Source organism: Ursus americanus, chromosome 18 (assembly GCF_024610735.1).
Source record: "Ursus americanus isolate L20-20 chromosome 18, mUrsAme1.1.p, whole genome shotgun sequence".
NCBI lineage: Eukaryota > Metazoa > Chordata > Mammalia > Carnivora > Ursidae > Ursus > Ursus americanus.
In genome coordinates this window covers 5,758,581-5,783,832 of record NC_142144.1, presented here as the reverse complement: position 1 = coordinate 5,783,832, position 25,252 = coordinate 5,758,581, and the positions used below count along the sequence as shown (strand labels likewise).

At 57.3% G+C, this 25,252-nt stretch overlaps 1 protein-coding gene across 2 annotated transcripts in view; it reads left to right on the top strand.

Moving 5' to 3' along the window:
• Positions 1 to 5,729: 5,729 nt before the first annotated feature.
• ASS1 (argininosuccinate synthase 1) overlaps positions 5,730 to 25,252 on the top strand; it is a 51,530-nt gene continuing 32,007 nt past the window's right edge. The window contains exons 1-6 of one of the 2 annotated variants that reach the window (XM_045770947.2): positions 5,730 to 5,821; positions 10,718 to 10,780; positions 12,212 to 12,317; positions 14,202 to 14,270; positions 17,321 to 17,509; positions 23,411 to 23,467. In XM_045770947.2, the coding sequence (XP_045626903.1) occupies positions 12,213 to 12,317; positions 14,202 to 14,270; positions 17,321 to 17,509; positions 23,411 to 23,467 (420 nt within the window). In that variant the 5' untranslated portion in view covers positions 5,730 to 5,821; positions 10,718 to 10,780; position 12,212. Of the gene's footprint in view, positions 5,822 to 10,717; positions 10,781 to 12,207; positions 12,318 to 14,201; positions 14,271 to 17,320; positions 17,510 to 23,410; positions 23,468 to 25,252 lie in introns of both variants that reach the window. The other variant, XM_045770946.2, reaches the window with a different exon arrangement.

Sequence of the window (25,252 nt, the reverse complement as noted above, 5' to 3'; positions counted from 1 at the left end):
CAGCAAAGCGGCATCTGGTGCCAACCACGAGATGGTTGTGGGGTGATGTGCTTAGGGTCTCCACTTTCCCAGGCCCCTTTGTAACTAGCAGGTGCAGAGCCCCTGAGTGACAGAGGAGAGACGGAAGACAAGAGGGGCCTACTCCTTGGTTAGATGCACAGGCTGTATCTATGTTCAGACAAGGGGCCACAAGAGTCAGAGTGAAAGCCACGCTGGCTGCGGTGTGCAGGGTGGATTAGGGGGGGCGGTGAGCGTAGCCAGAAAGACAGGTGCAGCGCGGTACAGGAGAGAGCGGATGACAGTCGAAGACAACACCAGTGGAGAGACGAGAAGGGATCAGAGGCCTCTGTGCCTCCATTTTTTCCCTGAAAACTCCAGGCATCTGCTAGGTGCCGGCATGACAGATAACATCTGACAAGGGACCGATCTGGTGGGAGGACGGGAGGGGTCAGAGAGGCATGGCCAAGGAATGGTAAGTGCAGAAACCATAAGGCAGCAGGGAGCTTGACGCGCTGAAGAAACCACAAGCAGGCCAGTGCAATCGGGCTGTAGTGGCTGAGGGCCGAGGAGGAAGTACAGGGTTCTAGATTTGATGCTAAGAGTGATGACGGACCAGCAAAGTCTTTTTAAAAAACACTTCAGGGGCGCCTGGGTGGCACAGCGGTTGAGCGTCTGCCTTCGGCTCAGGGCGTGATCCCAGCGTTATGGGATCGAGCCCCACATCAGGCTCCTCCGCTATGAGCCTGCTTCTTCCTCTCCCACTCCCCCTGCTTGTGTTCCCTGTCTCACTGGCTGTCTCTAACTCTGTCAAATAAATAAATAAAGTCTTGAAAAAAAAAACAAACTTCAATTCATGACTATATCAAAATATATCTCTAAAACTTCAAAAAAAAAAACCTCAATATAACCCCCTTATTGAAATACCATTATCACATCTAGTAAAAAAAAAAAAATCAACAGCAACTCCTTGCTATCATTCAAGATCCCGTCAGTGTTCAATTTCCAAATGCTCACACACAGGGTCTTTCTTTTATGCTTCAAAAACTCAGGATGAAAACGAAGTCTACATATTGTGATTAAGTACAGTCTTTATGTCTCTTTTAACCCTAAGCTCCCCTATCCCCCTTTTCTTTCCTTAAAAACTTAAAACTCAACTTTATTGAGATATAATTATTCCAGGAATGTGAGGTTGGTTCAACACTTGACAACCAATTAGTGTAATTTGCCATAGTTACAGAATCAACAGAAAATCATATATGATCATCTCAATAGATGCAGAAAAAGCACTGGACAAAATTCAGCCCCTACTCATGATAAAAACTCTCAGTAAACAAAAGTCAGCTTCTTCCCCTGATGAAAAGTATCCACGGAAAACCTGCACTAACATCACGGTTATCAGTGAAAGATTGAATGAATGCCTTCCCCTAAGACCATGAACAACGCAAGGATATCCACCCTCGCCATTTTTGTTCAACATTATACTGGGGGTTCTCCCCATTGCGAGGATGCACGAAGAAGAGGCACAAAGATAAAACAGGTGAACGTAAGATTGCCTCTATTCACAGACAATGTTATCGTCTACACGGAAAGTCCTAAGGTATTTACAAATATCTAGTAGAATTAATCAGCAACATTAGCAAAGTTGGAGAATATAAGGCAAATACACAAAAATCAATTGTATTTCTATATAGTAGCGACCAACGACAGAAAATGAAATTTAAAACATCGCGTACGATAGTCTCAAAATACTTAAAATACTTAGAAATGAGTCTAAGGAAAGATAAGCAAGAACCGTACGCTGAAAACAACAAAACGTTGCTCAGACGTCCGAACCAAGATGGAGCCTTTGGCACTTCCGTTGAAATTGAGGACTTTTATACCACCCACCAAAGATACACCAACCTCCCAGGTTTTCCTCCCTCTGAGTAGAAGACTTGACCTTTGCCTGAGAATAGGCCTCCACCAAGCAAGTCATCCAACCTGTCCAGTGAGATACCCATCTCAAAGCTGAGCTCTGGAGTAGCCGTATTTGTGACTCCAAGAAGCCGTATCTCTTCTAGCATGAGAAGTGACTTTGTTCACACTGAGGTCACAGACCCCGGGCCTTTCCCATAACCAGCACCTACTTTCCCAACTGGAGCATGTCCAGCCCCACCTACTTTCTCTGGAACACCTCATCACCTGCAGGGAACTTAGAAAACTCCGGCTGTTCTAGCTCAGGTCCTGCTCGTCTAGCTCCTTGAAAGATTCTTACCTGAGATTTCACATCAAATAAAGAAGCCATTTCGTGACGCTCAAGGGCATTTATTTCAACACTATCGGAGAGATACGCTTGTGGTTTAAAACAGAAACTGAATTCACCAGAAATGAAGATCATCTCAAGATGTAACCTCCTATAGATTGGCCTCACTGTTTGAGTTTCTTTCTCACTGCTCATGTAAATAGCAACTAATACTTTTCAATAGTTTGAAGTCTTTTTAAATGCTGGAAATTTTAAGAAGGTATAACTAGAGAGGTATACCATGATCATGGATTGAAAAACTCAATATTGTTAAGATGTCCACTCTCCACCCCCAAGCTGATAGATGGTTATTGCAATCCCCAATCAAAATCCCACAGGGTTTTTATATAGACTAGCAATCTGTTTCTACTATTTATACGGAAATGCAAAAGACCCAGAATAGCCACAACAATTTTGAAACGGAACAAAATCGGAAGATACACACTATCTGACTTGAGAGCTTACTATAAAGCTGTAGTAATCAAGACGATGTAGTATTGGCCTAAGGATAAATAAATAAATAGACCAATGGAACAGAAGAGGGAGTCCAGGAACATATTCACATTTACAGGGTCAATGGATTTTCAACAGATGTGCCAATGTAATTCAGTGGAGAAAGGAAAGTCTTCAGCTAATGTTGTTAGAACAACGGGGAACCGATAGAGGAAGATAAACCACCCAAGTGTTTAAGAAGGGAGTGACTTGTTCTGAGTTTTTAAGAACTCTCTGCTCTTGGGTGGAGAAAGGATCTGGGGGGAGGGAGGGGTGGGAAACTGGAGAAGCAGAGAAATGATTGAGGAGGCTACAGCAATGGTCTGAGTAAGAGATGACAGGCCAATGTGGAGAAGGTGGAGATGGAAAGGAAGGGGCAGACTCTGGATACATGTAGAAGATACAAACATCCCAGACTCCAGTGCCTCAGTTTCTCCACCTGGTCAGGCCTAGGTGCTGCTGCACTTTTAAAGGCACCACCCAAGGTCACTTACTAGGAGGTGTGTAGGCTCCTTGAGGAGCCCTGACCTGGGTGTGGGTGAAAGGCAAAGGCCACGGTGGCTCGGTCCCATGCGGGGGATCCCCTCTGGCCATGCCCCAGTACTGGACCCAAGACCTGCTCTGCACGGTGAGGGCTGGGGCAGGGTGTGGATGGAGGGGTGCAGGTGGAAAATGGCTCATTGGGGAGCCAGCCAATCCACCCTGGCCTTGATCTCTGCCTCTCATCCACCCTGACACCCAGTGGGCAGGACCCCTGCTGGCAGTTGGGCCCCTTTTCCTTTCAGGAGAGCTGTGACACCACTGTCCCTAATGTCACCAGCATCTGTGCGTCAGAAAGGGACAGTCCCCTGGACTAGAGCCATTTCAGCAGCAGAGAGTAAAGGTCCCCACGTTCTGTGACCCTTGGGACTGAGGACCTGGTGCCTCTACCAGTTAACTCAAGCCTGAACTAGAACAAAGGATTTGGCAGACACTGGGCTGTAGTTCTGCTCTGCCACTAACAGGCTGTGTGGCCTTGGGGAAGATACACCCTCTCTCTGTGCTGCAGGTTCCTATCTGTAAAATGGGGATAACAGTCACAGTGACTTCATAGAGAGTAATCGTGAAGAGCAAGTGAAGGTAAGGAGATAAAACAGTGCTTGGTGAGAACCACAAGGAAGTAGTTGTGCCCCAGATCCACCCAGATGACCTTACTTCCTCTTCCACGCCCCCTCCGCCCCCCACCCATCCATCCTAGACTGGTAGGGGCTCATCCCTCACCCCAGCCTCTTCTTAAGGTCTGGGTAATGGGGCTTCTCTCTGGGGCCACTACTGGCTTTGGGGAGCTTGGGGGAACACCTGGCCTCACTGCCTCAGTTTCCCTGCCCACTTCCTCTGTAATAACTCCAAGGGGGTGGTCCCCCTAGGCACCCACACGCTCCCCAACTTTCTCAAAGGGCAGTGACATCTTAAAGGAAGAAACAAAGACCCAGGACAGAGTCATAGGACTGAGACAGAGAGGACAGTAGAAATGCCCCCCTCCCTTCCCTGCCTCTGCTGGGGAAGGAAGCTGCCTGAGGCTGCATGACCTGCTGTCGTGTGTCGTGTTGGCTGTTCCACACTGGCTAGCGTGGAAGGCCAGGGGCTCTGCGAAGCCCAGAGGCGGCTCAGTGAGTGGGCTTAGGGGGCCAGCTGCCGTCCTGCCTCCTGGCAGGAAGCTGCCTCAGGTCACCCAGACCCCTCGCAGCTCATAAGGGGCTCCTTGCCATTTCAGCCACGTCTGGGGTTTGGGTGCCAGAGGCTGGGGGGCGTTCACGCGGACTGAAAGCCGTGGCTTTGCTTGTGAATTGGTCTGATCCATTTTCCCCTCCTGATGGGCTCACAGCAACTGGCCTGGCCGATGTGCTTGGTGGCCAGGCAGCAGTGCTCAGGGGTGGGATGGGGGCGCTGACTGGCGGAGGGACCAAGTGACTAAGCGAGCACCTTCTCTGCTGAGGGTCCCTTTCTCTAGCTGCTTCTTGGTTGCAGGAAGGGGCCTGGGACAGGCGCCCCCCTCACCACCACCTACCCCCTTTTACAAGATGGATTAAATGGCAAACCAGCAGTATGGTCTGGGGGCTCCCACCTCCCAGGGGCTTCAGGGCTGAGAGGACCTGGAGTCAGTCCTAACTATGGCATTGCCTTGAACGCCGGGCACCTGCCATGTCACTCAGCTGCTGTTGCAGTGATGGGCGCTCTGGGGCCTCTGAAACAGGCTGGCTGGCAGACGTCTGACACACAGATCCTTCCGAAGGCCAGACCGGGGTAGCAACTCCTCGTTTCTTGTGCAAGCAAGAAGCTTCACCTCTATGAACCCCTGCTGCCCAATGGCTTAGCAGTTGGCTAGTCTTCCATTCACTATTTACTGGGTGCCCCAAGGAGTTTGGTCAGGTGCCAGCCTCCGGGGAGACAGCCAAGAGCCAGCCCTGGACCGAGGGATGAAACCCCGACCTTCCAGTGCCGCCTGCACCTGGGCTCCGGCTCACGGCGGCTATGTGGGGGAAGGGAGGGGTTTCGAGGTCTGCAGAAAGGCCACCACGGGATTAAAGTGGACACGAAATTCACCGCATCTAAGGGACTTTTATTCCCACTCCCACCGCGGAGCGGTGGCAAGTCTCTGGCAGGACGGCCGCAGTCACCCGGCCAGGGGCGCGCGGTCCAGCCACCGTCGCGCCCCGAGAAGCCGCCTGCCCGCGGGCCAGGGCGAGGAGACCCGGGCCGCGTGCACCCCCCGAGGGCCCTCGGGAGGACGCGGGGCCCCGGGAGCCGGGCGGGGGATGGGGCCCCGCGAGGGAGGGAGGGGTAGGGGGCGGGCCGGGAGGGAGGGAGAGACCGGGCCCCGCCCACCCGCAGGTGGCCACGGACGCTGAGCTGCTCGGCGTGGGGGCCGGGCCCGGGGGCGGGGCCTGTCGGGCGCGTCCCCCCACGTGTCCCGGGTCCCCGGCCCTGCCCCCGGCCCGGTGTTTATAATCCGGGATTCGCGACGCAGCCGGCCCTGCGCTGCCGCCTGCCACCGCCTCCCGGGCCACGGTAAGGAGCCCCCGGCCCGAGACTCCCGCTCCCACCCCCTCGCCTAGGAGACACCCTGCCGCGGGTCCCGCCGACAGCGAGCCGAGGAGGCCGAGGGGACTGCGCTCCGGGCGCCCGCGCGGGCGGGGGCAGAGGGCGGCGCCGAGTGGCCGCGCGCCCCGGGCTCCACCTGGACGGGAGGGAAGGAGGCCGACGCCGGGGCTTCTGCCGTTGAGACGCCGGGCGGCCGGGTTCCTGGGTCCCTCGGGGGTGGGGCCGGGGCGCGTGTCCGGGGGCTCCGAGGGGGGCAGGTCGGGTTGTTTGTCCCTTTTGCGGGCCGAGGTCCTTTCTGGAGCCTCCGTCTCTAATCCAGCTTCCTCTATGCCGGAGCCCCCCAGATGGAGACCTTGGGAGTCCGGAGGGTGTGGCGGTTCCCGACTCTCTCGCCCCGTCTCTGACCATCCCCCACCCTCACTCTGCGTGAAACCAGACTTCCAGCCCCACCCCTGGCCCTCGTGCGGGGGCTTGGGCGTATCGCCCCTCCCACAGCCCCGAGCCTCAGTTTACCCCGGGCACATGGGCACCGGGGCACTAGCGGCCCGCCCTAGCGTCTTGGGTGTGACTGCGCGCCCTCCCCTGCAGGGGGCGGCAGTCTCTGCCTCCTGGAAGGGATTAGCGTTCTCCGCCCAGGTGGGGCCGGTGGCCGCGCGGGGTCGCCGGGCCGGGTTTCTGGCTGGCACTGGGCTCCGGGCTGTGGGCGGGGCCGCTCCGTGTCCGCCGTCCGGGCTGCTGTTGTCTTTGGCATCTTGGGCGGCTGCGCCCTCCAGGGAGGGAGGGTCATTGTGAAATGGAGGAAACTCGTCTGCCAGCCCGCCAGGGCTCTTCCCGAGGAGGTCTCATGACCCGGCCGCCTCAGTGTTCCTTTGGGCGCAGTGGGGGCGTCTTCGGAGCATCGCCGTCTGGCTGCACGTCTCAGGCAGGAGCAAACCTGTCTTCTCTCCAGGGATGGATCAAATAGACCCTGGGCTTTGATCCTTCCTTCCCAGCCCACGGCTGGTGACAGGGCAGATTCTGGAGCCAGTAGACCCAAGCCGGGAAGGCAGAACCACTGGGTGAGGCTTGGGTCAGCTGCCACCTTCCCAGGCCTCAGTTTCTCCTTCTGTCAGAGCTGGCACAGGCTCAGGGCTCAGGAAACAGTAAGACACTGTGGGACAGTCTCTGTAGACTACTGAGAGCGGCTCCTGGGTCCATTCACTCATTAACTGTGTGGGGCATGCCTCCCCTTGTGCCCTAAGCTGGGGACGTGGAACAGGAGACCCTGTCTGTCCTACGGAAGGTTCTGGTGGGGAGGGAGACCGGAGAGACAGAAAGAGCCACAAAAGGGATGGGAACTTGGGAGATGGATGGGACCGAAGGAGGCTTCATTCTAAACTCCCTTCCCTCTTCCATTCCCCTCTCAGAGCCCAGGCAGGGGAGCCCAGGGGTGGGGTGGGGACCCATCTGTCCCCATGTGCACTGTGCTGAGAAACAGTTCAGGCTCTGCTCAGTACAAGTCGACGGAATGATGAAGGCTGCCCAGGGAGCACCTAGAGCCTGGCCCGTGCACCGCGTGGGGCAGAGGAGGGAGGCCCGTGCTCTGCACGGTCTGAGGTCCCCACAGTCCTCGCGTGTGCCCCATCCACTGCTGGCCTGCTCTGGGCTTTGTGGCCGCTTGGCTAGGCTGGTAGCCGTTTCTCCTGGCTTAGGGCCCCGGGAACCTGACTCACAGAGAGGGGCCAGGCCCAGACTCACCTGCTGCGCAAGCCTTTTCCCAGGCCCCACTTCGTCTTAGCCCCATGGTTTCCGGGAGGCCAGCCAGGACGGCCAGATGCCTTCATCAGACCGCACAGCCCCTGCAGGGAGTGCCTTGCCTGCGGGCACCCATGTGGAAAGAGAGAAACTAACTCACTGGAATTCAGGGTCTGAGGCTCTGAGCTCTGCTGTAACACTGTAGGCAGGGTTGATCTTCCAAGCCCCAGGGTGTTCCCTTGGGTGGCAGGCGCCCTCCCCAGACTTGGGGGTAGGCCATGCACCCACAGGCTTTTTAATATTATTAGTAGAATCAACAAATGAATGAATGCACTCTCCTTTCCTCCATGAGCTCCAAACGCTCTCAGGAACTTGCGTGTCTCTTACCAGAGTCTGGTGAGATCTACTTAGTCCCCCACCACCTGTCTCAGGGGCTTTTCACCAGAAACAGACTCAACCTTCCCAGCCCAGGCAGGCCCTCGGATGACCCCTAACCCTAGGTGGAAGAAGTTTGCTGGAGAGCCACTGTCGTCAAGGGAGCCAGTGTTCCTGATTTGATTCTCAGGCCCCAGCAATTCTGCGGCTGAGAGTCAGCTCAGTGTCTAGTCTAGGGCAAGCCCCTTGACCTCAGTTTCCTCATCTGTCAATTGGGAAGAAAATCGCTCCCCTGTCTTACCAAGGATGTGCGGAAGACATGAGCCGAACAGGTCAAGCAGATAGATAGGCTGAGACCCGACAGCGGCACCTCCTGGCCAGAGTGTGAAATTGCAGCCTAGCTCTGTCAGACACGAAGGAGGGCCCCGAAGTGATCCCTAGAATGAGGAAACCCCAAAGTCAGAGAGAATTCTTCTGGCCTCGGTGGAGCTAGGGTTTTAAAAAACTATAACGAGCCCAGCTTAGCTGAGTTAGAATGCCAGGGACGGGTTCCGGAAGAACATTTGCCAGGCTGTATGCCTGACGCAGAGAACTATACTACTGATTGGTGATGGTTCCTTGGGGGTTTTGTTTTCTGGAAGATGAAAGTGAGGGGGAGGCGATCTGTGGTCTGCTAGAATCCCGAGTGTATGGGGCACGGGGCAGTAACGAGCAGGCGGTCTGCAGTCAGCCTAGGTTTCTGTCCTAGCCCTGCCATCCACGAGCTTGTGGCCCCCGCAAGCCGCTTACCTTTCCTGAGCCCCACGTGGTAATAATAGTGTCCTCCTTGAGTGTGGCACTGAACATAGTATCTGCTCTTGTCCTTGTTCCAGCTTTGACATTTTAGAGTGCACGGGTTTCCATAGAACCGACCGAGTGCCAAGGCTGGCCTAGCACCGTCGCTGGAGGGTGGTGGGGTGGCTCTGGCTGGGGACACGGAGAGTGCCGCCTGCCTTGCCACCTCAGGCCAGGCTGGCAGACATCTTGGCATGAGGCCGCCTTCTTCCTTCCTCCCAGGATGTCAGGGCAGACAGGGGAGCGGGGAGGCAAGGACGTTCTTGGCAGTGGGCCTGCGCCTGGGAGCCGGGGAAACCTGCCCTGGGCCTTTCGTGGAGGGTGGGGTGGGGACAAGGATTAGCTAGACACCTCCCCCAGGCAGGCAGACCAGGGTCCTGGGATGTCGGAGCCAGAATGGCTTTCGGGTTGTGCAGACGGCTAGTCAAGCCCTGGGGAGGGAGGGACTGGCCCAGGGTGAGCCGCGACAGTGGGAAGGAGAGTCTAGTGGGCACAGGCTTGGGTGCCCAGCTCTGGCTGCTCCCCCACAGGACTCACTGAATCCTCAACGGTCGCCCTGTGGCCTGACAGGCTCTTGTCACCCCCATTTTGCACATGAGCAACTGAAGCAGCGTGAGCCCAGGTCCGCAGGAATGAGGCGCTTCGCCCGGGTGCCGGGGGCGAGGGGGCAGGAGGGATGCCAGTGTCGGATTGCATCATTTCCCAGCCCGCCTGCCCGGCTGATCTCTGCACACACAGGCCCAAACACAACACACGCCCACCCCCCCACGTGCCGGCACACACACTCGTTCACGCTCGGAGGCACAGAGTCCTAGCTGCGTGCCATCTTCCACGCGGCTCAGACCCAGAGGCTGAGGTTCCTGGTGCCCGTGCGCGCACACAGCCTGGCAAGCAGGCGGGGCTCGCTAGTGTCTGGATGAGGCATGCATAGCATTCCAGGCCTTGAGGGGCTTGCCTGACCTTCTCTTTATAGGCAAGGAACCGACATCTCGACCGTGGAATCAGTGGCGTTGTTCTGAATGCCGGTTACATGGCAGGCGCGGTCCGGGAGATGGTCCCTGTCCCCGTGGAGCTCACAGCTGTGGGGGTGGGGGTGCGATCGGAATCCAGCGAGCCGTGCGCTAGGATGGGCCATGGACAAGGGATCACAGGTGGAGCCAGGCAGGCCCAGGCGGTCTGTGTGTCTCCGTGGAGCTTTGTCTCCCTCACTCCAGTGCCCCCCCTCCCCCGGGCTCCAGGTCCCTTTAGGAGATGGCAGAGCAGGGGCGACTCTAAGAGCAGGGTGACTCTTGGACCGGCATCATCGCGCCCTGTCTTGAACCCACCCCAGCCACGCCAGGGTGTCTGAGCCACCTGTAGCTTCCCAGACCACACCTGGCCCGGGTTTCTCTTCTCTGGGCCTTGTACCTTCCAGCAGTGGCTCACGGGGCCCTGCCGCTCTGGGTGTGAGTCCTGCCTCGGCCACTCAACCTGCCAGGCAAGGCCTGGAGCCAGTTCCTTAACCTGAGCCTCAGTTTCCCTATCCCTAAAATGGGGACAGCTCGAAGGGAAGGGGTCAGCACATGATATGGATGGATTCCTTATGTTGATCGTGGTGACAGTTTGCCGCTACATAGGACGCTCTCGATATATGCAGTTTCTTGTCTCTGAGTTATGCCTCAGTGGCGCTGTTTGAAAAATATGCAGCAGGATACACGCCCCACCCCAGCCCCAGCACCGTGGCACACAAGCACACAGGGCTGGGAGCACCGGTACCTCCTGGAGCCAGGGGGCTGGGTGAGTGGCTCCTGGGCCTCCCCAAATCTCCGCGATCAACAGGGCCACTCGAGGGGAATCCGGCAGCCGGAGAGGTCGGGTTCAGGGTCTCTGGCTTCACCCGCACTGCTCTTCCAGGCAGCTGAACAGTTTTTCCTTTTGCAGAGTGGTGCACGGAGCCGCGAGGTCAGATTCCAGAAACCGGGAAACGCACATCTCTGATCCAAGGTACTTTCTGGGTCCTCCCTGTCTCCCTCCTTTCCTCCCTCCCTCCCATTTTTGATGGCCTGTTGCCTGGCTGCAGTTGCCATGGGCACCATCTCCTGGCCCCAGGGTCAGGGTCTGCTGAGTCACCAGCAAATCAGGTGGCTGGGGACAGGGCCTGGCAGGTGGTCGAATGCCCCGTGGAGGCAAATTTGTGTACATCCATCAGAAACAAACCCCCAGCCTCACTGTCCAAAGGGCCACAGGGTGTGTGAGCCCTGGGGCCGACGGGCAGGTGGCCCAGCGAGATGGGTCTGCACACAGGATGTGTGTTCTAGTACCATCGGGCCCTGTCCAGGCTCTGCTACACAGGGTTGAGTGACCGGGACAACCCCTCTCTGGACCTCCAGGCACAGGGGAGGTTTTCCATACACAGGAGTCTGCGTCTGCGCGGGAGTCATGGTGGGGTGCCCCTTCTGGGCTCCATGGGTCTGTGGAGGGGTGTCCGCGGCTTTTCCCGAGGGTATCTAATAAGGACCCTGACCTTGGTCAGACTCCGGTGTAAACGCTCTCACCAGACACAGGCATCCCCCCCGTAAATGCAGGATGCTGGGGCCATGTCCAGGGATGCTGGGACCAGATGGCCTCGTTCCACATCTGGTCCTCAAGCACAGGACTCCCCCTCTGTGACCCTCGGTTTCCTCTCTAGCAGAATGGGTACAGTAACATATCTACTCTCAGGGCCACGGGGACAGTGCTGGGGGAGGCAGGGCGAGCCCCAACGCAGCCCAAGCATTCGGGGAGAGCCTTCTGGAAGAAGGAACAGCGACTGTAAAGGCAAGAAGGCAGGAGCCCCTGGTACCTCTGTGTAGCTGAGGAGACGGATAGGGTGGGACAGAGCCCTAGCACGTGCTCTGTGACCTTGAGCCGGCTGCTCGCCATGTCCCCAGTGGGCATGACAGCAGCATGGGGTCATGGTGGGGGTGCAAGGCGAGCCACACGAGGCCCCCAGAGCCATGCCCCGCACTCTCTGAGCGGCCCCACCCATGTCTCTGGAGCGTCCTGGCCTGGTCCTAACAGCTCAGCCTCCTATGCTTTCTCTAGCTGGTGGGGGATGGGCTCCAAGACATCCTTCCCACCCCCCTCGTGTGCCCCCACCCCGTCAGCCCCAGGCTGCTGTCGGTATTCCCAGGACCCTGCATGCGTGGGGGTGTGTGCGTGCAGTGGTGGGGTCCGTGGGGTGGGGGTGGCGGGGGATGAGGCTTCGGGAAGGAACAGCTCCTCGGCTGGCCTTGATGGCAGGTGAACATCTTGTTCACAACCCCCCAGTGGCAGCTTGTCCGGAGGATGAGGCTGCCCAAGGCCAAGGTGGGGGCTGTTTGTAGGGGCTGGGGGGTTGGGATGGGCTGGCTCTGCGTCACTGTCCTTCCTCACCGACCGCCCCCCCCAAGACAGGATGTCCAGCAAAGGCTCCGTGGTTCTGGCCTATAGTGGCGGCCTGGACACCTCCTGCATTCTTGTGTGGCTGAAGGAACAAGGCTATGACGTCATTGCCTACCTGGTAAGGAGGCGCTCAGTGCGTCCGTCTTTCTACCTGTTTGTCCCGCTGCTCACGTGCTCGCGGTCACTCACCCAAGCCCAGCGTCCCCTCCCTAAGCCTGCCCTGAAATGTAGACACACATTTGTCATTCCGCCTCCCTTTCTTCCTCTGTCAGATGAACATCCGTGGTGTTCCCAGGTCTGGGGTGACCTGCTGAGCACGGAAGGGGCCAGCTCTCTGTGGGTGACCAGAGGGGGGGAAAGCCAGAAATGAGCTTGGCGGTGCAACTCGGCCAGCCTGCCTGCACGGGACCACGGGCCTGTGAAGACCGTGAAAGGCACACACTCTTCCCATTTATGGAAGTCCCTTGTCAGCCCCTAATAATTCTGCAAAGATTATAGAATCCTGCAGTGGCTGAGCTGGCGGAGCCCTTGGAGACCACCTAGTTCTAGGGTGGCAAACAGGTCACAGGTAGATAATAGGTTATGGGGGATGCCACTCCCCCCTCCCTGATCAAGCCGGCTTCTCTTCCAATGAACTAACTGGATATAGCTTCTGAATCCTTCTCCATGTATTCGGGACTCCTGAGTGCAAATTCTAAAAATCTAACCTCTACCAATTTGAGCAAAACAAACAAACAAACAAACAAAAAAGCAAGATAGTTCTTGGCTTGTGTAACTGAGACATCCGGGCTTTGACAGCTTCAGGCAAGGCTGGATCCAGGTGCTTGTCCAGCTCTGTCTCCATCTCTATTTGGCTTCATTCTTGGCCTCTCCACAGGACAGGCAAGGCTCATGTCATTGTAGCCTGGCTCTCCCAGAGAAAGGAGGGCTTCCTGCAGAGGCTCTGACGGGAGGGCCCAGGAGTATTCTCATGGCCTGAGCCACTGCCTGCCAAGCATTGGTTACTATGGCTGTGTCACGAAGGGTTCTGATCATCTGGGCTTGGATCCTGGGCCTGTCCCTACAGTGAGCAGGAGTTCCCTTCTTTGGCAAGAGTTCGGGAGGAAGTGAGGGTGGTACCCTGCGGAGACAAAAGTTCAGCTGTTGCCAGGAGTGATTGGATTGCAGTTCAAGTCACTATCCCTGATAGCGCAGTCCCCTTGTTACTCGGGTGGGGAGAGTGAGGCCCAGGGAGGGGAAGCGCCTTGCTCACAGCCCCCTGGCAATTGAGAGTCGCAGCTTTGGGGCATGCAGGGACCCCAGGGTGTGTTCATCTTGCTGATGGCAGCACAGTGGGGCGGTCCAGAAGCCCGGCTACCACTAGGCAGATTTAAAAGCTGAGTGACCTCAGAAAACACCTGCAGCTGGGCTCTGGGAAGATTCCAGAGTCTGGTGAGCAGAACGCAGGGTCGAAGTCTGGGCAGTAGGCCAGAGTGCAGCCAGCAGAAAACACACTGGTGTCCAGAGGGGGCTGTCACAGAAGTCGGACTCCAATAGCAGGGACGGCCTCCTGCCCACCCAGATGCCTTGGGATGGTCAAGTTGCTGTGCTTGGCTGTGGAAATCCCCTGGGGGTTGCGCACTTTCTGACATGGCGACCTCGGTACTGGCTTTGGGGGAGTTTTCAGGAAGAGAGAGATGGGTTGAAGGGAAGCCTGAAAACTTCAAGGCAGTGACAGCCAATGCCAGGTTCCAGCAGCCCAGTGCACAGGGCCAGGCCCGCCTAGTGCTCTGACCCATAGAAACTGCTTCCTAGCACACCCAGGCAGGGCCAAGTGTCGACTCCTGGAAGCATTCCAGCTTCTCCAGACCCGGCTTTGTGCCTTTCTCTTCCTAACTGACCTTGGCCCCCTCAAACGGAAAGCACCTCCATTTGGACAGCGTCTGCCCAGGGGGGCTGAAACTCTTCCCCCACTCTCCTTTATGCCGCTGGCTGATGACGCCTCTCTGCTTCTGCTTCTCAGGCCAACATCGGCCAGAAGGAAGACTTTGAAGAAGCCAGGAAGAAGGCAATGAAGCTTGGGGCCAAAAAGGTACCAAGTGGAGGCAGGGTTTAGGGCTGGGAGTGGGATTCTGACATGTGGGGGCAACAGTGGGCATTGCTGTCCCAGAGTTCCTTGTCGTCTGCACCCCTTCCAGTTGGTCCTCTTGCTTCCAAGAGTATGAGTTCGATTCCTTCTGTTTCCAGGAGTGTGGACGCCATCATCTCCCTACCCTCCCTAGCCACTCTTCCCTGCCCCCCACCTACTCATAACCCACATGCTCATCCATCTTCCTCTCACATCCATCCGTCTGCCCATCCCTCTTTTATCCCCGTCCCTCCATTCATCTGTCCATCCATCCACCCATCCTGTCATCATCCTTCATCAACCTACCTGCCCATTCCTCTTCTACCCTCCTGTACCCCCATCCATCCATCCATCCTCCATCCATCCACTCATCCATCCATCCATCCACCCATCCTTTCATCATTCTTTATCCGCCTACCTGCCTAGTCCTCTTTTACCTCTGTCCATCCTTCCATCCATTCAGCAGAATCAGAAAATTCCAGTTGAGTTCAGTGCATTGATGGAGCATCCAATCGTGTGGCGGGCAGTCCCTCTGCTGGGTGCGGAGCCCAGATGGCGAACAGAGCCAACGTGGTCCCTTCTCACATAGGCTCACCGTGTATGGGGACGTCCCTGGCACCCTCACCCCTTCGCTTGGGCGAATGGGCAGGGGACATAACAGGGGTGGTGTGAAAGGCCATCAGCCCACCTGCTTGGTCAGACCTGGTCCCCTCTACAGGGCGCTTCTATGGGCTTCTCAGAACCTAAAAAGGAGCCTGGCACGTAGTAGGAGCTCCGTTAGCACCTTACAATGATTGAATGAGTCCCACATCCCATCCCTGGCCATGCGCCTAAAACTGGATGTCCCTCCTTGGTCAGGAGTCCCTGAGCCTCAGAGAGGAGAGGAGTTTTCTGAGCAGGAGCCTAGAAATTACTGTAAGAACACTTGAGTGTTGGAAATGGGTTGGGCTCTCACATAAGTTGGGCTTTCGTGTAAAGATTTGGCCTTAGTTCATTTCTCTAGACCAGTGATTCTTAACCTTGTGCCCTCAGGCTCCCGCACACTTTTATGTATTTGTTTGGAGTTGGAATTTCTCGCCCATCCCATCAGGGTGTGGTCCCCATTGCTTTTCTTTTAATTTTCCTTTTCTTTCATTCTTTGCTTCATTTTTTTTAAACTGATTTTATTTGAAAATAATTATGGGCTCACAGGAAGTTGCAAAAATAATACAGAGAATCCCGTGACCCCTTTACACTCTTGAAAATGGCTGAGTGCCCCGTAGAGTTTTGTGGATTATGTCTATTGAGATCCTCACAGTATAAATAAAAGCTGAAATTTTAAAAATATTAACCCATTTTATTATTTCTTTAAAGAGTTTATTTATTTGCCAGAGAGAGAGAATGAGAGAGGGCACACAAGCAGGGGGAGCAGCAGGGAGAGGGAGAAGCAGACTCCCCACTGAGCAGGGAGCCCCGATGCAGGACTCGATCCCAGGACCCTGGGATCATGACCTGAGCCCAAGGCAGACGCTTAACCGACTGAGCCCCCCAGGCCTCCCTATTAACCCATTTTAAAAGAATAATATTAAACACCTTATAGGTTAACATAAGTGACATTTTTACCTCAGAAAAGTAACTATTTCCAAAACAAGAATTGCTGGTAAAAGTAGCATTTTGTTACATTTTTTAAATCCCTTTAATGTCTGGTTTGACAGACGGCAGGCGGATTCTTGTAGCTGTGTTTCCATCCATTTTGTGACGTGTTGTTTTGGTTTGCGTTCGGAAAAAACATGGCCTCATGAATGTAGCCCTGGAAGAGAGAGGCATTTTTCTTTTTTTAAGATTCATTTGAGAGAAAGAGAGCATGGGTGCGTGGGGGGGGGAGGGGCAGCGGGAGAGGGAGAGAGAATCTCAAGAGGACTTCTCGCGGAGCACAGAGCCCAACATGGGGCTTGATCCCAGGACCCCGAGATCATGACCTGAGTTGAAACCAAAAGTCGGACACAACCGAGTGAGCCACCCAGGCGCCCCAAGAGAGGACTATTTTAATAGTCTTTTCAGAGAGTCGGGGGTGTTCTTGGATACTGCACCAAAAGTCGACAAGGGGTCGTTTCTTCAAGATTAGTGCAACGGGGAAACTGAAACTAGACAAGGAATTTTTCATGCATTAAAATCCGCTGGTCCATCTTGCACTTTGGGTGGATTTTTTTCACCATGCAAGATTGTGTGACGTCATGCATTGGTCATTTGAAAACTATTGTTTCATTGAGTTCATGTACGTCTCCCAAATGTTGCTGTTTCATTATAAAATACCAAAACATCACATTTGTCAGAAATATTAGCAAGCTGTCAGATGCAAGTTGTCCATAATTCTGATTTTAACTGGAAAGCCCGAATTTTATCATTGGCAACAAATACTCAGTTCTCCCTGAAGTGACAGGTCACTTCGTTTTTGTGAAACTGTGGGCCACATGCTCAAGTCTGAAAGACCATAATTTGTCCATCATTCGTTCAAGTCAAAATGATGTTCTATGAAAAAAGGGGCTAGTTCAGCTTGTAACTCGCTTGGGAATTCAACAGAAGTGTTTCGTGTGTATTTCGCCATCTGGGCTTGAGATTCATCAAAAGTCATCATTTTTACGGCTTCAAGACGCTTCTCAAGGGAAATTGTCCCTGTGGAAGGGAGGTGTCAGGAACACGGTGGCTGTGTCTCTGCACGGATCCGTGCTGAGTGGCCAGTCCCTCCACCCATCATTGCTTTTGCAAACTCGGTGTGAATGTCAACTTAGTGAAAAAGGCAAATAAGCCTTAACCATAAGCAGTTTCAGCTAGATGGTGCATCAGGATTGATTAGTGATGTCTGCCATGAGTGCGGGAGGGAAGTAATAGCACTGTGTGCTGGGATTGATTAGTGATGTCTACTACAGGATCCATTAGTCGTGTCTGCTGTAGATGCAGGCCCCTGGGGCTCTGTCCTCTGGCTGGGCCCCACCCTTGCCAAGCCTCCCTGCCACCTGTGGCTCCTCTCCCTGTAGGTGTTCATCGAGGACGTCAGCAAGGAGTTTGTGGAGGAGTTCATCTGGCCCGCCATCCAGTCCAGCGCACTGTACGAGGACCGCTACCTCCTGGGCACCTCTCTGGCCAGGCCCTGCATCGCCCGCAAACAAGTGGAGATTGCGCAGCGGGAGGGAGCCAAGTATGTGTCTCATGGCGCCACAGGAAAGGTGAGGCAACAGGTGGACGGTGCTGGGGAGGGCAGGGCAGCGGAGGAGGGGGCAGGGGGACTGTGAAGGGGACTCAGGCAGCCGGGGAGCAGGTGCATGTTTTGCCCCCAGGAGAGTCAGGCGCTCAGGGGACAGACTGCCGGTAGGTCTGAGTGGGAGGAACAGGATCCGTAGGAGCGGGGATCTGGGAGTGGTCACGGCTGTGAGCTGTGGGTTCCGTGTGCAGGTTCCGCCTCCAGGGGGAGCACTTTGGCAGACTTGACACGGAGGCTCAGGGACATCTGCCCCCAGCCCAGGTCACAGACCACAGGTTGCCATGCGACGTGGTGGAAAGGGTCAGAAACCCCAGTTAGCAAAGTGGGGTGGATCCCTGCTGTGTGGCCCTTAGGGAGGCCCTTCCCCTCCCCCAGCCTTGGATTCTTCATTTGCAAAACGGGGGTGGGGAGGGGCAGGGGGGAGCCCTGTCTAAATCTGCGGGGACTGTCCCAGCACCGCACCACACCCTGGGTGGCTCGAGCCACGGACTTGGATTGTCTCACAGTTCTGGGGCCAAGGTGTGGGCAGGGCCGCACTCCCTCTGAAGGGGCTAGGAAGGCGTCATTCCGGGCCTCTCCGGGCTTCTGTAGGGACAGCTGCACCCTTGTAGACGCGACACTCTGATGTTCCATGAGCAGTCTTCTGTCCGCGCATCGTCCCTCCTCTGCCTCTGGGCATGTCTGGTTCTGTGTCCAAATCCCTCCCTGTTACAAGAACACCAGCCATCTGGGGATTAGGGCCCACTCTAGTGACCTCCACCCAACTCCATCACCTCTATAAAGACCCTAATTCCAAATAAGGTCACATTCTCAGCTCCTGGGAGCTGGGACTTCATCTCTTCTGCGGGGGACACAACTCAACCCATGACACACCCCCGGTTTCCAGCCCCTGCTCGGACAGTGCAGACTGAGGGAGGGTCATGGTGGGGGGACAAGGCAGGAGAGCCCTCAGCACGCTGTCCCACAGGGGACCGTGCTCCAGAAACCAGACTGCAATGTTCGCAGCTCTTGGGCAATGTTATAAAGACTGTAGCCTTGGGCTCTCAATGTTACTGGACACCAACCCAATAGCCCAGTCCAGGACTTGGCTCCCTAACAACCCCACCATCAGCAGACTGCACACCTCCCAGTGCCAGGGAGCTCACTACCTTACCGGAACCCTCGTGCTAACCTGACCCAGGCCCCCCTACTGCCCAGGCTGGTTGGGGCAGTGGAGGGGGGCAGGCGGAGCAGGCTCTGGCCCTCTGTGATGTAGAAACACTTGCTGCCTCTATTAGGACAAAGATGTGCCTGGAGGGTGGCCTTGCAAACCAGGGTGACCCTGGTTCATGTCTTTGAAAGCTCACATGTTCATCCATTTGTTGGGCCCTAGGTCAGCAAGCTTCTCCTGGGCCTCTAGAAAGGGTTGGACACGAGCTGGGTCCAGCAACGGTGCGGGACCTCTTGGGCTCCCCCCGTCCTCAGGGAGAGGAGAGTGGATGCATGACAAGGCGGCGGGAGGGGCAGTGCCTGGGAGCCGTGGGGGCAGCGGGCAGGGGAGGGGGGCTGATCTACGGACAGTGGCCCTGCAGCCTGAGCGCGGGTGAATGGGTGGTAGGGTGTGGGAAGGGTGTGCCGGCACAGGGATCTGTCTGTGCAAAGGCTGGAAGCAAGGAGCCCTGAACAACTGCCCGCCTGGGAGCATGGGGCCCGAGCAGCACGGTCAGGGCTGGATGGGGGCGGCCAGCGACTCCCCCGGTGGTGTGTTGGGGATTGTTCTGGACTGAGATGGTGGGCTTCTATGGAAGAAGGGAGCTGCCGAGAGTTTCTCACCCGGACCTGCAGCCCGAGCGCTCGCCGACGGTCCTGGTCGTGAGCGCATTTTGAGCAGGATGACGGGCCTGGCTGTTTGGACGGGGAAGTGCGTGTCGTCTTCCACTTGAGGGTGTAGGACAGGGTGTAGGAGAACCCAGAAGTTCAGGACTCAGGGCTTAGGGCCCATGCAGCTGTGTTCAGATCCTGGGTCCCCTGCTTTCGGGCTGTGTGACTTCACCCCCTGAGACTTCATTTCCTTGTCTGTAAAATGGGAACGAAGGAGAACTAGCTCATGGGGCAGTTTGGGAGCAATGAGTAGGATAATTGCCTATGTGCTCGGCAGGGGCCTGGCATGCCGGGAATGCTCAACTCACTCGAAACTGGGAGTGCCCTAGTCATCCGGTGAACAGACCTATACTGGGGGCTCCTGCGGGCAGAGGGTCAGTGAGAACAAGCTTCAGTTCAGAACAAAGAAGCTTCCAAGCCGTCTCATCTGCCCATGTTGAGATGGGCTGAGCAGTGAGCAACCCGTTCCAGGAGATGTCTGAGCTGAGGCCAGATCAGGATTCTGGAAGCGTTCTGCCCGGAAGGAGTACCTCCAGTGGTAGCCCCAGGACTGAGGATGGGTGGCATTCGGGGCTGGTGGAGTGAATGCGTGCATGTGGTGGGTCTGGCCCTGGGTTGGGAGATCCAAGGGTCTGGGGAGACACGAGCTAGCCCGGCCGATGCGGTCAGTAGCCACCTGCAGCGGTGTGAGCTGCTCCTTTTGGCCACAAGAGGGCACCAGAGGCTTGGATTTGAGGCCTTGGGTTGCTGACCACAGAAAAGCAGCTGGAAAGGCCACCTCCCCCCAGGGTCCTCTGGTCCGTACCGGGGTCTGCAGGACTCAGTTCTGAAAAGAACGCCCTCTCCAGAGGTTCTGTGGCCTCCAGGACTAAAGGTTGGAAGGCCATGGGAGGGGAGGGGTAGGGGAAGGGAAGGGCGCAGTGCTACCCTGGATCTGCCATCTCTGCTGGGGTTGATGGGCAAGGCGCACTTCTGTGCCTTAGTTTCCCCAATTTACAGAACCTGGGGAAGCCCCCCCGAAGTCTCGGAAGACAATTTCCTGGAACTGAGGGAAGCAAAGAGGGACATCCAGGCAGGCCTGGGGCGGGGTTCAGAGAAATACAGTTTGAGGCAGGCAGGTGGGGAGAGAGGGGCCAGTGGCCTGCAGTGGCTTGCAGCCTGGGGGCCGGGGACAGGCGTGTGTGACTTTACGCTTCAGGAGGTGGGCCTCAGGGGCAGGTGCGGGAGGCTTGTGGCCTCGGATGGAAGACCTGCGGCCACGTGGGGTTGGGCTGGCTAGCCCAGAGAGAGACGGCAGGGAACGCTTGGCAGTTTTTTGCGGGGGGTTCACAATGCAGAGAAAGCTGGGGCCTTAGACTGCAGGGCCTCCCCCCGCAGATGGGGAGATTCCAGCGTGGCCAGTCCTGAAGCTGTGGCCATGTAGAAACTCAGCTACTGGGCTCTTGCAGTCACTGACGGGGGGAACCAGGGCCTCAGGGGCCCTCATTCCAGCCTCCCGGAGGTCGCGTTCACACGTGTGTTCATTCACTCCCCGAATATTTATCCAGCACTGGCCTCCTCCATGCGTGTGGTCGCTGGCACAGGATGGGCATGGGGAGGCTCCCAGGGACTTAGGAGCCCTAACCCAGCAGGGGACAGAACACAGAGGGAGCAAGAGTTAGCCGGTGACACCAAGGGGACGGGCACCCCAGGCCGCAGGAACAGCCCTTGCAAAGGCCTGGAGGTGGGAGGCAGCGTCCCTCCCGGGGCCCAGCCGGGCAGCACGGGCTACAGAGCTCGAGCTGGGGTCCACCCTCCATGCCCCGCCCTGTTCCCTCCCGACCAGAGAGCCGCACAGAAGCTGAGGTGGCCCTTCCAGGGCCTCCTCCCCCCAGTTTTGGAAGAAGGGCCTGGAAATATGAGCCAGACTCGGGCAGGGGTATGGGGAGCAGTTTTGTAAATGGCGCCATCTGTATGGTTAGCCCAGGAACAGATGGGCGGTCCCCGTGGACACTGCACCCACACTTACACACGCCCGCACGTGTATCAGCGCGTGGACACACATGGTGTGGAGGACAGCTGTACCCCCGCTCCCGCTCCAGGGAGCGTTGAGTTGGTGCCGAGGGTCGTGGGGTTAGGGGGAGGAAGGACTGGGCCCACCTTGGCTCTTAATCTGGGACAGAGTTTGAACCAAGGGAACCTGTTTGGCTTCCGGGAGGGTCTCTGACTCTCGAACAGATGGGTGTCCCCATGTGGGTCTGCATGGGCAGACACCAGCCCGGCAGGCCTGTCCAAGGAGGCACAAGCTGCCATTGTACTAGGGGGACGTGAAGCCGCGGGGGGAGAATCACCGGGATATGCAACACCGTGTACTAGACAAATCTAAAATAGATCTACCGTTTATTGTAGCTGCCATTGCTCCAGGAACCGGGCTGGCCACGGGGTCCCTGGGCAAGCGTTACTGCCTGTGCCTCAGTTTCCCCATCTGTAAGGTGGGGATAATAATAGAATCTTCTTCTGGGGGGGGGGGCTGCTGTCAGCTGTAAGGCTTCAATGAGTTTAAGCCTGGAGCTCAAGCCAGTCACCTGAATGTGAGCTCTTAGGCCAGAAGTGTCTGTTGGCTGTGTGACCCCGGGCAAGTGACATCACTTCTCTGAGCCTTGCTCTCGTCATCGGCAAAGCAGGGGTAAATACCCTACTGGCCCCAGGTGGCTCTCCCCTGCAACAGCGAGCGCAGAGTGGGTGCCCACGACGGGGCTAGGTCGGCAGGCGAGTGGGGTGGCGGGTTTGGCACAGCTCACGGCCCCCAGAGGCCCGGGAGGGGGGCCGTCGCAGCCCCTCTCTGCTCCTGGCTCCGCCGCCGAGCGGGGCTGAGACCTGCATTTCCGCGCCGCCTGACAAGCCTCTGGAAAATAACATGTCATTCCCGCCGCCGCCTCGCTGGGCCCGTGCAGTTTTCACAGTAGGCGAAAGGTCCCTCTGTTATTTCCACAGCTTAAGTCCCCCCTCCAGGGGCTGCGCTGATGGGAAGCAGGCAGGATGCTGGCAGCCACCGTGTCTGCGGCCTCCTCTTCCTCCTCCCCGTCGTCAGCGCGCCGAGGGTCAGACGGGTCCTCATTTTCTAGCGGAGGACGCGGGCACAGAGGCAGGGCAGCCGTCGCGGGCTGGTGGGGGCCCTTGAACCAGTCCTTCTGTCGGGACCTCCGTTTCCTGTCTGTACAGAGCAGAGCCGAGGAGCAAAGGGCCCTCAGTGGTACCTGGTTCCACCCATTCCCTGCCAAGTGGCGCTTGTAGATGGGGAAACTGAGGCTCGCCCAGGCAACAGGATTCCCAATTTTATGGACACGAGGAGTCCAAGCACCACGGAGCCTGAGCCCGGGACTCGATCTCTGGATTGGGGCGGAGGGGGCCAGGCAGAGAGGAAAGCTTGAGGAAGAGGCCGAGGGGTGGGCAGCTGGGCACTGCCTGGAGAAGGATCGGGGTCTCTGCAGGGCCAGACCCCCAGCCTCGCACACACGCGCCCCCCTGACGTGCACACATACAGGACGATACGTGTGCGTGCCCTGCCGTGTCCCCAAACGCGGGCGTCCCCGTCCTGTCGCATGCCCGCCCATACACGTGCACACCCCACACCCCCCCACACGCCCCCACACCCGCGTCACCCAGCACGGCGCGCACAGAGGTTGTGGCGCTCACCGCCGGGCACAGGAGCATCCTGTCCCGCACAGCCGAGCACCCCCGCCTCCCGGCTCTGCACTCGGGGTCCTGCCTTCCCATCCTGACTGTGCCTGGACGGCAGGACCTGGGGTTTTCTCTGCGAGGAAGACCGACTTTCGTCGTTAAAACAGGCTGCCAATAGTACACACCTCGGAGGGCTTTGAGGTCAGAGTGAGAAGGGAACCATGCAGTGGGCCTGCCCTGAGCAGCCCCCAAGCAGGTGGTCAGCAGTCATGAGGTGCTGCCTGTCCCCCCGCCCCCACCCCGCCTCTGTTCTACGGCTCCTGACCACCCCCTGTTCCTGTTTCAGGGAAATGACCAGGTCCGTTTTGAGCTCACCTGCTACTCACTGGCCCCTCAGATTAAGGTAAGATGCTGCCCTCGCCTCGGGGTGGGTGCTAGGAGCTAATGTCCCTGGGTGGGGGGAGGGCAGGGTATGGAGTTCTGGAAGTTTCCATGGACAGGGACGGAGTGCACCTGAGTGTCGGGGTGGGTGGTGCCCCTCTTGCTCATGGACAGACCGTGGGCTCATGCCAGATGCAGGGGCACGGCCCCCCCTCTGACCATTAGCCCTTCCCAGACGTGCTACCCAGGGGCCTGGGTAGGTGGGGGCAGGGGACAGAAAGACATGGCTGCCCTTTGGCCAGTGTCCTCGGCGTTCCCGGGTCTGGCTTCTTGGGTGCAGGCTGGGACATTGTTGCCCTATTTCTGGGGTGCTCATAGCCTACCCAGCTGTGGTCGGGGCCTCCCAGCGAAGGCCCTGGCTCTGCTCTGGTTGTCTGACCCCCAACATCCTAGAGCCCTTTCTTGGGGTGGGAATCACCAGGATCTGGGGGATTCAACCACTCCTGCCCGTGGCCTGCCGCCCAGGCATGAGAGCACACATCACAACTGTCCTGCCGGCCACTGCGGCCCTTGCCGCCTCCAGCCTGACCTTGGCCCTGGCCTGTGTCCCTCTGTCTGTCCCTCCACTCCTTTCTCCCTTCATTCAGTATTCACCAGGCGCCCACTCAGTGCAGGCTCTGGGCCAGGCTCCAGGCATACAGAGCTGTAGTGTGCAACCAATGTGAGCCCTATGGGTGACTTAGATTTTTCTAGTGGCCCTGTTAGAACAAACAAACAAAAAACAAGATGAAAAGCAACAGGTGACATCATTTTAATAATATATTTTACGGAACCCTGTGCACCCAAATGGCATCATTCAACCTGTCATGGATGCAAAAACATTCCTCACGAGATGTGTTCCACCCTTTGTACGAAGTCTTCGAGATCCCTGTGTGCTTTGCCCTGGCCGCCCATCTCAGTCGGCATCGGCCACGTCTCAGGCCTCGGGGGCCATGGGGGCTGCTGGCCGCCGGCTGGGACAGCACGGGCCTAGGTCTGAGCTCCTTACAGGTCACTTGGGGCTCCGGCTGGAGAAGAGGTGCCTCCTCTAAGCTCTGACAGGGCCCCCAGGGGGTCCTTTGTTGTTTCTTTAAGTGGAACATCTTTCTCTGCCCCTTTAACCATCCAGCAGCTGCCTGCTGGGTGGGAGCAGCCTGGAGGTGAGGAGCTCCGATGATCCATTCTGACCCCCAACACCGGGCAACTAAGAAGTCCTGCTTGCTGACTCGCTACAGGCCGGTGGCCATGGGGGCTTTCTCCTGACCCCCACTCCCTAGGTTCCCAGAGTAGCTTGGGGGGCCAGGTGTCCAGTTTCCAAGTCTTTGTCTGCAGAGGCCAAGCCAAGGGAGTGGGGGTGAGGGCCACAGCTGGTCTCTGGGAGCTCCCAGGGCCGGGCCTGCTCCGGGGCCTGGTCATTCTAAGGCAGCGGCCCCAGGAGAGCTTACCAGCAGAGGCAGGGGCCCAGCTGGCTCCGGGGCTGGGTGCAGGCTCTTCTTGGGGACCTGCCCTTCCACCTCCAGGTTGATGGAGCCCCTGCGAAATGAGCTCAGTCCCCCCAGTCAGGCTCCGACTCCCCTCCCTTCCCCACCCAGAGCAGCTCTGGGGAGCAGGAGGAGGGAAAGCAGGAGAAATGGGTTGAGAGCATCGTCTGTTGTCTCTGGGCCCCACTGTCCCGGAGCAGGGCCCAGCTGGGCATCTGCAGCAGCGTGAATCCTCCCTGAGTCACCCGGGGCGGGGGGGGAGAGACTAGCCCTCTGCTAGCAAGAAA